Genomic DNA, 13,150 nt, shown 5'->3' with positions numbered 1-13,150 from the left:
GTATCTCCATTGAAGCCAGTGGGACTTAAGCATGTGGTCAGGGTTAGCTTCACTTCTGTATGGGCCTACAATGCTGCTGAGCACTCTCAAGTCCCATTTACTTCAGTTGTTGAGGGCAGTCTAAGCAGATAGACTTTGGGGCATTTCTGTCCAGGGAAGGGTGCTGTGGAGGGCATGGGGAGGGAGAAAAAGTGGTCAGGGAATCTGTGCTGTGGCTTATAGTGCTCAGGAAGTCAGTCCCTGCTCCATTGTAGAAAAAACTCTCCAGATGGTTCTTATTCCCCAACACAAACTATATAGAAATCTAGTTTCTGGGCTAGACAGTCTGCGTTGGGTTGAGTTGTGTTCCCTCTGTTATCAGAGGAATCCATTTTGTTCCAGCTGGTTGTGGATTGTGAAGTAAGAACACTGCACATGTGAGAGTGTAACTGCAACAGAATAAAGCTAACTCTTATGAATCCCTTACTTTAAGTGATAACCAAAAGCACTGTTTATCATCTGCACATTTAACCCTTCTGGGCCTGCATTTCTGACACTCCTTTGTTTTTTCCCAGCTTGGGGTTTATCAGAAGGCATTTGAACATCTTGGAAACGCACTTACATATGATCCCACCAATTATAAGGTACCATGAGGAATATATACTAGCCAATTTAGTGATGACATTAGGCCTGTAAAAACTAATTCTTGTGTAAAATATCCCCAGTACCAGAGCATGGGCTGAGAAGGAGGCCAAGCTCCTAAAAAGCTTGTTCCAAAATGCATTTCTGTGACCTCCATCTGATGGGGATAGAGGATATTATCTATGGGGCCTGTTTGCTTTTAATGGAAAGTTTCATATATTTTTCATAGAAGAATTTTTAACAAATGGAAATTACTTTTCTCTAACCTATTACTTCAAACTGTTGCAATTCATCACGAGCGCTGTGCACCACATTCCTGGGAATTCAGTATACCTTTGCGACTTTCTGGAGCAGAGCACAGACACAAGTGAATAAGGATGGTGTGGTGGAACATCACTCCTTTGCTAGTCTGCAAAGATCGTAATTCATACATGGTCTCTCTCCCAGCTATAATGGAGGGTAACTTTGGTCTAGCTAGTTAAGGATGAGATCTGAATAATGGGGATAATGTAAATCATTTTGAGATCTATGGATGGAAAAGCAATGAATAAATACAAACCAAGTATTATTATGATGAAGACTACATTACTTTTCCAGACTCTACGCTAGCTCGCTGTGAAGTATTACAAATAATTTATTGGACAAATGTAGTTTAGTTTAAACTAAGTTAATTTTGGTGCAGTATCTTTGATTTTCTTTTTAATCACATACGTTCAGTAGTTTGCAGTGTCACCCTCAGCCAGTAGTGTGAACTGTCCAGGGTTTGCTGTACATGCCTTGGAGTTAAGGAATGTTTTCATCTCCCCTTAAGTTGCCCTGGGAAGGTTTCTGTTCCAGTTTGTCATATGAAAGAAATGATTAGTATCTGGACCTTTTCAGAACCCAGACTTCTGGAAGCTTTTATTGTGAATCACTGAAAGAGAATTAGCTAGTCAGGATGCAGCGTTTATTAGCCACCTTGATCAGGAAAGAGGATGTGGAAAGCATGGGACCCTTTCCCAATGCCCTGCCCTCTCCCAGCCAGGATGTAGATTTCCCAGTTGTTCTTACTTTGGAAGCCTCTAGCAGAGAGTTCCCCAAAGAGAATCTCCGCTCAGACCACTGGTCTTGTTTTTAGTTTAATAACTTTGTAGCATTTTCTCCTCACCATGTTTGGGGAAGCCCAGTGCCTCAACCACTCACTGTCAAGCTCTTTTGAAGGCTATCTTGGCAGCTGGCAGTATGATGCAGACTCACGGAGATTTTGATGTAGCCCTCACCAAGTACAGGGTAGTAGCCTACACCATGCCTGAAAGCCCCCCATTATGGAACAACATTGGAATGTGCTTCTTCGGCAAGAAGAAATACGTGGCAGTAAGTGCCTGGTTCCCTTCCATTTCCATCTATATTTAATTTGATTTGTGTAAGAACAAATATAAAACAAGGATCCTCCCTCTGTGGCGGAGACTGGAGAAAGTCTTGTCCACTCAGGGTATGTTACTAGCAGTGTTGTTCCTCTTTGCAGGCTATCAGTTGCCTGAAGCGAGCCAACTACTTAGCTCCCTTTGACTGGAAGATTCTGTACAATTTGGGGCTAGTCCACCTGACAATGCAGCAGTATGCATCTGCTTTCCACTTTCTCAGCGCCGCTGTCAATTTCCAGCCCCGGATGGGAGATCTCTACATGCTTCTGGCAGGTAAATGACCCTTCCCTCCTGCCCTCTCCCCTTCCTCCTACCCCACAGAGCTGCATGAATATCATCTTTGGGAAATATCAGATTTTAAGGTGGGAAAGCAAGAGGTGGTGCAAGTTGTTATCTGAGACTGGATAACTCAGCATTCTGGTATTCAGAAGTTTTTCACCAGCAGGTCATGGACTGGTTTGAAATCAGATCTTCAGTGACCAAAAGTCAACGCCTTCTCACTCACTGAAATACAGTTCTTGCTATAGACTAGTGACTACGTCCTCCAAACCACCATGGCTGGTCCCAGCTTTTATGGGAGGACCATTGTGGGGTGATGCAGAGAAGCTTGCACTGGTGCTGCTCATGCAATGACTTCTGGGTTAGAGCACTGGGGTTTCTGTGGTATCCTCAGTCTGGCACTCCTCACCAGCACTAAATCCAAGGTTAGAAAAACTAGAAACTAGGCATTGCAACTCCAGTGGTAAGGGGATTGTGTACATTCAAGAGGGGGATTCACCTTGTTCTCCTCCCTACTCTGGCAGAGGCACTGGAAGATGAAACGATCTGGGTAACCTGCATAGAAGCCCTGACTTTGAGCAGGTACCTTAATTGCAGGATTCCTAAAATCCAGACAGATCGCTAATGTCTCTCTTCTTTCTGGGACTGGGACTCAACTTCTGGTCTCATACACTTTAAGATCAGAAGGAACCATTGTGATCATCTAGTCTGACCTCCTGCACATTGCAGGCCACAGAACCTCAAACCCCTCCCCCCACACTCCTGAAATAGATCCATATCCTCTGACTGAGTTATTGAAGTCCTCAAATCATAGTTTAAAGACTTCAAATTACAGAGAATTCACCATTTACTTTCTTTACTGCAGTTGGCTGGGTGTGGGAAGTGTTCATAGTGGTGTTGATTTCTGCATACAAGCAAGGCATGCCGTGGAGTAGGCACAGCTGGCTACAAAAATCTTGATTGACAGGTTTAATAGGAACCTTCCAACTCAAGAATGTATGTCCCATGCTAGTTAAAGAGTTTAAAATCAGTTCCTGTGGAGGTGTCATTGCTGTTCCTGATTCAGATGTAGGGGCTCCAAGAGCAGTGGAATAAAGCATTGACATTCAGAACTATCCTTTGCAAATAGGCTCTATGCCTGGGAAAGCAGAAAAGTCTATTTCAGAGGAGTGAATTGGAGGGTTTGCATTGCTAGCGAGCTTATTTGTGTTCCTGTGTTTCTTTGGACAGTGGCTCTGACAAACCTCGAAGATGTTGAGAATGCAAAACGATCCTATGAGCAAGCTGTAGCGCTGGACCAGTAAGTCTTAATCCTGATGGTCGTTTGGGCAAGCCACTTCCCCCCCACTGCTCATCTGTTTCCCTTTTTGTCCCTCTGGTCTCTTTCGATTGTAAGTTCTTCAGGGCAGGGGCCATTTCTCATTAGGTCTACGTACAGCACCTAGTGCAATGGAGCCCTGATCTTGGTTGGGGCTTCTAGACATTATGATAATACTGATAATAGGGCTATAACGAGAGCCTTCACTAATGGTAAACAATTTAATCTGTAATGGCAACAAGGTGAACCACACAGCACCAGTCTTTTAGTCTCTTCTCTCTACAGCCGGATGGCAGTGGTGACGGGTAGTTTTCCTCTATGGAGCCTTAGCAATGATGGAAGTTCCAAAGCCTATAAAAAGAACAGCAGGTTTTTAAACACGTTTGATATTTTAGTGCAGTTGTGCTCTGCAAAGTGACCGTGGAAACAGCCCCTCACTCAGCACATACATATTGAGAGTTGACCTGCTCGCTTTAGTAGCAAAGTTCTTACTCCTGTTAGCCCTACACAGCACTGGGAGAGAGAGCTGGAGTCTCTTCCCACTCATGCATCAGCAGAATTGTTAACTGTGGTCAAATCATGTGGACAAATCCTGCCCTCAGTTTCCACTACAACCATGCAATCTCGTTGAAGAAATGGGGCCTGCATAATGTTACTTGTGAAAAGGTGTAGGGAGGAAAATCTCAGGCTGACTTAGGGAACCCAAGACTGTTTGAAAGCTCATAAACTGAGCACGTTTAGACAGGAGTTATTGAGAGACAAGATACACAGTTCCCCACTGTGCTTTTTTTACTGAGTTGCTTTTCAGAGTAAAACTGCACCTTTGCCAATAACATGTCATTGGTAACTTGTGAACACCCCTACAATAAGGGAGCATGCTGCATGTATGAAACAAACATTCACACCAAATTCACTGCCCACCAAGTCCTTTTTTCTTTCTCCTAGCTTTCAGAATTTAAGCCCTCTGTGATTTGTCAGGGGATCAGATGAGTTAAGGAGCGCATTCAGGCTGCTTGGTACTGTGTTTTGTGGGTAGATCAAAGCGCATGAATTAGAATTCAGCTTTACAAATGCTGCCTAACTACCTGGCACTCTCATGATGCCGCAGCCATGTAGAATTAGCAGAAAAACAAAACCGCATCAAAGCTGACATTCAAACCAACGGCCATTGATTGCTGGGAGGCAAACTCAGGCTGTTTAAGCGTTGGATCTCTGTGGTTTGTTCAGTTGACATCCCTTGTACTTTCTCCAGTTATCCCATTCCCATGGGTATTCTCTTCTGGCATATCTCACACAGTTTGGCTGGGGAGATGACTACAGTTTCTGTTTCCATCTCCATAAATAATTTTTATAGCAGCAGCATATCATATTTCCTCTGGGTGCCAGACTGAAGTCTGGAAAGAAAAGGACCTTGTGGGTGTCTTTATAAAAGAGGTCTCCTCTTTCTGACAGTGGCTAATATATGGGTCTCCTTTCTCCCATTGCTTCCTTAAGTAATGATTGTCCTACCTGTCCACTTCCTTCTCTGCTCTTTGGGGACAGCTCTTATAAATCAGCTCTTGCCTACCCCCACCCCAGTGTTTTTTGCATAAAGGTTGTTCTCCAGGGTGTATCTATTTCCTGGGCTCTGACAGAGGCAGTGAGGTTTTTAGATGTGGGATCAGTGCTTTAGAAATAGTTTCTGTGTTAAAGGAAATTAATAAGTTAGGTCCTAAACGCAATCAGATCACCTTTTTAACAGTCTCCTTCGCTACAGCTTTGTCGCATTGCTTACCCATGACCCATAGTCATGGCCTATGTTCCCTCTAAGCTGCGTGGCTGCGCAGCTGCCTATTAAGTGACGTGCTGGCGTTCAAGACTGTGCCAGGGAGAGATGCCTCTCCCCAAGCCCCGGCCCTGCTGCGGCGCCCCTCCTCCTTCCCCTACCCAGCCCAGCCCTGGACCTTCTGCAGCCGGGGGACAGGCGCCTCAGCCCCGACCCAGCCTGGCCCTGGACCTGCCGTGTCCAGGAGACATGTGCCCCTCCCCCAGCCCTGAGCAAGCCCAGCCCTGCCGTGGCCGGGGGAGAGGCGCCTCTCCCCGCCATCCCAGGTGCTGCTGCAAGGAGAGAGAGCTGAGGGGAGTCCTCTTTCTCCACTGTAGCCCTGGGGAGCTCTAGTGCACCCCCAAACCTCTTATCCCCAGACCCACCTCAGAGTCTACACCCCCAGTCAGAGCCCTCTGCCCCACACCTCTGCCCCAGCCGAGAGCCCCTCATCCCCGGCTACACCCCAGAGCCCTCACCCCCAGCCACAGCCCTCACACACCCCAACCCACACCCCCACCCCAACCATCTGCCCCAGTCATGAGCCTCCTACAACACTCCGAAACCCTCGGCCCCACCCCACAAGATGAATTTTGTTATGTGCACCAATAGGAAGGTGATGTGTCACACATCACCTCCCTCTTGGTGCACATAACAAAATTTATTCTGCACATGGGTAGGAAAAATTAGAGGGAACACTGGTCATGGTCAACACACAGTCTGATTTGCTGCTTATCAGACAATCTTCAAAGCTTCAGTCTCCAGCACTCGAACCTTTCACAAAGAGCGCGGCCTCTGTCTTGTAGAAGAGAGTAAAGGTACTGGTCTCCTTGGCCGGCACCAACAGCCTCTTTTCACACCAGGAATGGGTGCCAGCTTCCTGACACGACTTTATTGATCAGTGTTCAGAAGCACTGCGCACTTGCTCTGCATCTGTTGCGATAGGTGCAGATGGTTCATCCTTGCTCTTACATGCAAGGTCATCCTCCCTGGAGGAGAAGTACAACTATAAATTGTGCCTCTAATGCACTCACTTATTAGTGTTCCTCCCCTTGGAAGGTGATTCTGATTCTAAAGAAGGCCTGGCCAAACACAGCCCATGGCCCTCTACCTCTCAGCCTGCAAGTCAGAATGAACTGCAAGCATCAGACCACTTGAATCAAGACAGAGCATTGCCTGCTGGGACTTGTTGTCTCAGTGGATCACCTGTTTGTACCCAAGAGGAGGCAGACACACTTTACTCAGTTTTCTACAAAGATAGTGCCGTGTTCAGACTCCTAGTGAGTTCTCAGTGCATCCCTCAGGCAAAATATGGGAATCTCAGTTAGAATGTAAGCCATGTTGTCTATTCAAGGAAGAAAGGGGACCCGGCCACTGATGTCCATACACCAACAGAGAGCAGAGGGAGTCAACTGTCTTGCTCATTTAGCTTGCCCACACAATTGGCACTGTCAGAGCACTGCAGGGACTGCTAGAGGGAAAGCTACTGCATGGGGTTTCTGTGCGTTACCTAAGAGCCTGGAAGCTTTGGAAAATGAGAATTTTGGGAGCCAAACTGCATTTCTGAAATAAACACTCAGCATTGCATCCAGAGAGTGATAGGACCGCACAGCACAGCACAGCACAGCACTCCAACATCGGGGAATGCCACATTCTTAACATAGTCCTTGCATGGAACTTCAACTTTTTGGGTAGAAGGGAAGGAAGATGGGAAAAAGGGATGAGAGAGCTTTGTTCTGCAGCATCCTGAGACTCTGCTGGCTTGTCAGACACTGTCAGTAGCATGTGTCAATTCCAGAACCTGGAACCGTGCGGCTTCACGCCACCAGCTTGTCTTGTCCCACAGTTGTGAGGAGAGAGCCCTTCTCCTGCAGATCTTCAGAGTGGCAGAAGCCTTATATGGATCAGAGTAGGGCTCTCCCAGCACAGTGTAAAGACCCACCCACCACTGAACCACTGTGCACATTAAGATTTGTGGGTGCTCAGACAAGGGGTCCATAGGATGCTTTCTACCTCCCCCTGTTGACAAGCAGACTGACTTCACAGCTGCCAATTCACCCAGCTCCCCCGGGGCAGGGGATGGGAGACATGGAGGAGATTTGTGCAGAGGTGCTGCACAGTGCAGCTCGAAGTGCCACTTACAGGCACTTACTCCAGCTGCAGATCTGGACACACAAACACTTGGCCAACCAGGTTTAGGTTGGCGAGAGGGACTTTAGCAGGAGGCTAAGCAGTCGAAGGAGCCATTAACATTGAAACCAGGTTTACATGAAAAGAAAAGGAGTACTTGTGGCACCTTGGAGACTAACCAATTTATTTGAGCATAAGCTTTCATGAGCTACAGCTCACTTCATCGGATGCAACATGAGCTGTAGCTCATGAAAGCTTATGCTCAAATAAATTGGTTAGTCTCTAAGGTGCCACAAGTCCTCCTTTTCTTTTTGTGAACACAGACTAACACGGCTGTTACGCTGAAACCAGGTTTACATGGAATACTTCACTTGCTCGGTACACAAAGTTCACTGAGCACAAATTTCCCCACCAAACTGGTGGGTGCCTGCTGCCATTTTAGAGCAAGTTGTATACAACTGTGCACACAAACCCAGTTTGTGTTCATGGCTCCCCTGTCAGCCAGGCTTCCCCAGCTGCTTCCATAGCTACACACCTGCCAAGAAGCACAGAAGCTCACCCTGCCCTGGTGTTCTCTAGCAGCTCTGCAGCAAACCCCCTCTTAGCCAAAACACACTCATGCATGGCATCTCATTGGGGCCATTCCTGCACTCCACTGTAAGTGACCGCCCCAGCTGTTTGGTCTGTCGAGCTGGTCCCAAATGTTGCACAATTTTTTTGTGGGTGGGGAAAGTGTATTGTTTTTCCTACTTCAGTATTGCTGAACCAAATGTGCTCGGTCTTTCAAAAACAACTTGCTTTCCAGCAGAGATCAAGCATAGAGCATGTCAGCCTGAAAGGTTAGGAGCAGCGGAAACCAGGGGCTTCAACTAGGAACAGCTGAACAACCTTAACAGTAACACTAGAGCAATCTCACTGCATCGCTCTGAGCACTTGCTTCCCAGGAAGGTTGCCATGGTCATATGCAGAGTACCTGGAGGCTGTTTGGTAGTGTGGGATCTCCAGCTTTGCTGGGTGTAGCCAGCTCGGCACAGTGGTAGTATCAGAATCAGTTCTCACCTGAGATTTAAGAATGTTACTCTTGACAGTGTATGTTACTGATCCTGTGGGCTGTCTGCTGCAGGTGCAATCCCCTGGTCAATCTGAACTACGCTGTGCTGCTCTACAACCAAGGGGATAAGAAGGGAGCACTATGCCAGTACCACGAGATGGAGAAGAAGGTCAACTCCCTGAAGGAGAACAGCACTCTCGACTTTGACCCTGAAGTATGTTAATAAGAACAGCCAGCTGGAAGCAAGTAGCTGGTGATCCCGTGCTGTAAGAGGACTTGTCCCCCTGGTGGCGTAATGTGCTGTACGGGGATGGAGTGCACTGATGTGTGGCACATTAATTGGTCTGTGGAGACCCTGCTGGGGCACACTGAAGGGTCCCTAACGGTTCTGGAGTGCACCCTTGCTGGGTCAGAACCGTTAGGGAACCTTCACTGTGCCTCAGGACGGTCTGCATGGCCCAATTAATGTGAACCTTTCAGTGCTCTTCAGAAACCACACCTCCGTACAGCATGTTAACCCACCACGTAAACAAGCCCTGAGTGGCATCCAGTGAGCAGGAGCGTCCCTATACCTTTTGGGACCTGAGTCCAGTTAATAGAGACTGGATCAGTTATCTAGACACACCTAGCCGGACCAGGTACCCAGTGAAAGCTACTTGCTTCCTCTCTACTATTAAAATAGGCTTTTCAATCTATGAACAAAAAGTCAGGATTCTTTCTGAAACAAATAGATTATCAGAGCTGTGCTTCACTACAGCACTGTGGCTGCGCTAACCAGTTATGTGTAACTCCGCAATGTATTGTGACACTGGAATCTGAGCTCATAGCTCCTGGTAAGAAACAAAATGCAGTGTCTACTTCTGGCTCCCATCCTCTGAGTTTGTGAGATTTGGGGAAGAGGTCGGTTACCTCATCTGAAAACTTCACAATCAGCTCCTCCTCACCCAGGTTTCTCAGGGCTGAGTGTAGAGCTGTGGGGTAGTGCATTCTTTTTCAAGAAAGGCAGGCTGTGCACCTTCAGCGAGGGGCATCATTTACTCCTGTGCTCACCATCAGAGTGGAGGCCACTGTGAGTTGCCATCTCCTGTTGGGAAACCCTTACACTGTGTGTCATGTTCCCTTCGAGCTGACCACCGTCCTTGCTGTAAGCCCAGCTCTAGGGTGAAGCCGCTGCTAAAACCCACAGATGGAAGCTGAGGCATAGTGGTCCCTGCTTGGACAGGCGCTGCTGCCCTGGCTCCTGCCGAAAGTGTACCTGGTGGTGATTTTCTCCTCTCTTTCTTTCTGTTGCACGAGAAGATGGTGGATGTGGCCCAGAAGGTGGGAGCTGCCCTTCAGGCAGGGGAGAGTCTAGTCTGGACTAAACCTGTTAGAGATTCCAAATCAAAGCAGCGAAACGCTACATCTAGCAAACCCTCCAGCACTCAGCAACCTCTGGGCTCGAACCAAGCCCTGGGTCAGGCCATGTCTTCAGCAGCTGGGTATGGGAAGACTATGCAGCTTTCTACAGGTAGGTCTCTTTTGCATCTCTGTATGGCATGAGAGGAGAGGGTGTTGGGATTAGCGGAAGAATTCACTGCCAAGTGGGCACATCTGTCCCACTCCCTGTACCCTGGATTATGGAGTATATTTAGCAAGACACTTACATGGTGGCACATATAGGCACAAGAACTTAGCATGTGACAAGACCAACTCCATGAGTTAAGTTGTGTGGAACAAGTGTGTTCTTCCTATCGAGTACGAGCATTGCGTTATAGCGTAGTGCTCCCATAAGGTTGCTGAAATCTAACCGTTTCTCTTCCTGCCCCAGCCATGCTGGCCAGTGTGTTACCATGAGATAAGTTTCCTCCCTTGGCTCTGGGAAGGAGGTGGTGTGAACAGTGGGATCCCTTGTCTTCATTCATTAGAAAACAGATGGCTGAGATTGGAGGGGGCAGAAGAGAGAGGCAGGCTCCTGGTAGAGGGGAGAAGAAGGAGGAGGGCCATCCTCTCATTCACAAAACAAACACTGAGTTGTTCCAGGTGACACTAGCAGCAGCCAGACCCCTCCCTTTTAGTGAGTTCCATCCTACTGCAGATAGAAAATAGAATAAAATCATCATCAGTCAACGGGCGACAGCGAGCCAGGCTACTCCTTGTTGAAGCTGTTGGGGCGTGTTCTGTTAATGTGGATGGAACAGTTGGTCCTGAAATGGCGTACACTCACCTCTCACAAGCACCCCTGCTCGAGTGTGTGTGTGCCTGCAGCGTTCTCAATTTCTTCTGCTCACAGTGCCCCGTTGGCTGCTGTGCTCCTCAGGCCCTCTGGCCGAGTCTCACACTGTCCATGTGTGCAACAAAACCCCTTCCAGGGTACACAATCCCCAGTGTCCTGCAGCCCTCCCTGGGATCAGTCTTCTAAAACAGTCCAGCAGGGCCCATTGTGGTACCCTCAGTTGGTGTGTCCTCTGCAGCCCTCCCTGGGCTCAGTCATTAATCAGTCCAGCAGGGCTCATCATGGTACCCTCGCTTGATCCGGCTAGGTTGCAAGGCTCCTACTCTGGAACTAAGCAGTGCCCCAAGGGCTTCTTCCCTGGGGACTTCTTGCCCCAACTTGAGTCCTCAGTGACCCCAGCTTCCTGCTGAGCCACCCCTTTGGGCTCAGTTCACTGACCACAGCTCCCTGCTGAGTCAGTCGCAGTGCAGCTCCCTTCCCTGGGGTGCCACAGTTCTAATTCCCTTCCTTATGGTGTAGCCACTTTCCTCAGTGGCTGGTGGGGGGAACCCAGTCCCACCCAGTGTTCAGGTCCCAACCCAGGGAACCTGTTAAGTATAGCAGCCCCATGTTGCGTCTCTTTAGTAATTGCTGCTCTATTTCCCTGGGCCACTTCCCCGTGGCCCATAGTAGTTGAATCCCAGCAGCCAGCCAGAAGCTACTCCTTCCTCACTCCCCCAGTCCCTGTCAGCAGACTGATCTATCCAGCCCGCTGCCACTCTAGGCAGCTTGGAGGACCTTTCTGTTGCTCTTTTCTGGGGAGCAGGGCCACAAGGCCTCCAGCAGGGGGCCTCAGGGTCTACCTGGTCACTGGTCCCAAAGAGTCAAAGGTCTGAACATGACTCTGAAACTGTCCAACATGAAACAGCGTTAAACACGGATCAGTGTTTGACACACAGAGACCTCAGCCTGCCCAGTACCATGGCAAACAGACCATTAAATGGCTTTGTAACCTTTCAGTAAAGATACAGAAAAAGAAGGAAAAACAGTTAAAGCCTTTGAATTGTAAAGCATTAAGCAAGGCTTTCACTTTAACAATAGCCCTTTCCCTTTATCTGGAGAGCATTTTTAGAAGAGTTATCAACATGGTACTAACTGTCTTTTGGGGAGAAAAGAGAAGTTAGTTGAGCTGGGCTGCAGCTGCTGCTGTTGCTAAAGTCCGACCCCGTTTCCTAAGAAGACAAAACAGGACAAACACAGACAAAAGGAGACAGAAAAGAACAGCAAAGATAAAAATGCAACTTCTGTCTCTGGTGTTGACTTTCACTTGCAAACTCATTGCTGGAAAAACACAGGCCCAGCACATGGTCCCATCAGACACTCTGATACCTGGCCAACTTGTACCAGCCTCGGGCTGTTCAGGGCATTGCTTTTCATTGCCTCTCTGGGCACAGGCTCACAGCAGTGTTGCAAAATATGCAGTCTTGGCCAGCTAGGCCAAACTCTTATTAGACAGAAGAGAAAAGGAGAGGAATAGGAAAGAGAAGAAATAATGTGAAGAAGGAAGAGAACACACAAGAGGTGACATGTAACATTTGAGCACAAGTGAAAGGTTGCGGGGGCACGTGACCACTCCATGCATTGCCTCTGGCCTTTCCCACTCCCCCCATGCCTCCCAAACCCACTCTAAGCCAGCACCACCTTGCCCCCACTCCCCTTACAGCTCCTTCCCCGCTTACTGTTGAAATGGTGCTTGTTAAGAACAGAAGATGCAGAGCTGGAAATTAATGAACCACAACTGATGTGTCGGATACTAGGCCTAACTGGTGGACACAATAATGTGGGGCTGGGCTGGGGTATTCCACCCACTCCTCCCTTTCGGAGTCCTTAAAAGAAAGATTTTGTGGGAAGAGTATGAAGGAACAAAAAGAAGCAGGGAAGAACAATCAGAGGCTACTGGAGCGAGCCCAACCATCATGGGACCCCGGGCCTTCTTTATCCTGCTCCTGAGAGAAGGCCAGAGAGAGGGACCCAGACAATATTATCACCTCTGCCAGCTCCAGCTGAAACCCAGCCACCACCAGGGATGAGAGGACTTTACCAACAGCAGCAATAACAAGAGCTCCAGTTCACCTCAGCTAACTTCTCTGTTCCCAACAAGGAGTTGTTATCATCTGTGATACCATCAAAGAGACTGTCAAACCAAGGAGGAGTCCTTTTAAACCTCCCTCCAGCTGAAGAGAAAGGGAACAAGGGATCTTAATGAAAGCCTCACTTAACGCTTTACATTTCCAAGGCTTTCACTGTTTTTCCTTCTTTTACTGTCTCTGTACTGAAAGGGTACAAAGGG

The 13,150-nt window shown here is 48.1% G+C and overlaps 1 protein-coding gene across 5 annotated transcripts in view; it reads left to right on the top strand.

Moving 5' to 3' along the window:
* The window catches only part of BBS4 (Bardet-Biedl syndrome 4), a 127,984-nt gene that overhangs the window by 81,735 nt on the left and 33,099 nt on the right, over positions 1–13,150 (top strand). For 4 of the 5 annotated variants that reach the window (XM_073363109.1, XM_073363111.2, XM_073363107.2 and 1 more), the window contains exons 10-15: positions 555–623; positions 1,822–1,974; positions 2,126–2,297; positions 3,534–3,603; positions 8,679–8,820; positions 9,906–10,116. In XM_073363109.1, coding sequence (XP_073219210.1) covers positions 555–623; positions 1,822–1,974; positions 2,126–2,297; positions 3,534–3,603; positions 8,679–8,820; positions 9,906–10,116 — 817 coding nt within the window. The remainder of the gene's footprint in view (positions 1–554; positions 624–1,821; positions 1,975–2,125; positions 2,298–3,533; positions 3,604–8,678; positions 8,821–9,905; positions 10,117–13,150) is intronic. The other variant, XM_073363113.2, reaches the window with a different exon arrangement.

This window comes from Lepidochelys kempii, chromosome 10 (genome assembly GCF_965140285.1).
Source record: "Lepidochelys kempii isolate rLepKem1 chromosome 10, rLepKem1.hap1, whole genome shotgun sequence".
NCBI lineage: Eukaryota > Metazoa > Chordata > Testudines > Cheloniidae > Lepidochelys > Lepidochelys kempii.
Note: the sequence above shows the minus strand (reverse complement) of the source record. Positions and strands in the feature narration are given on the sequence as shown.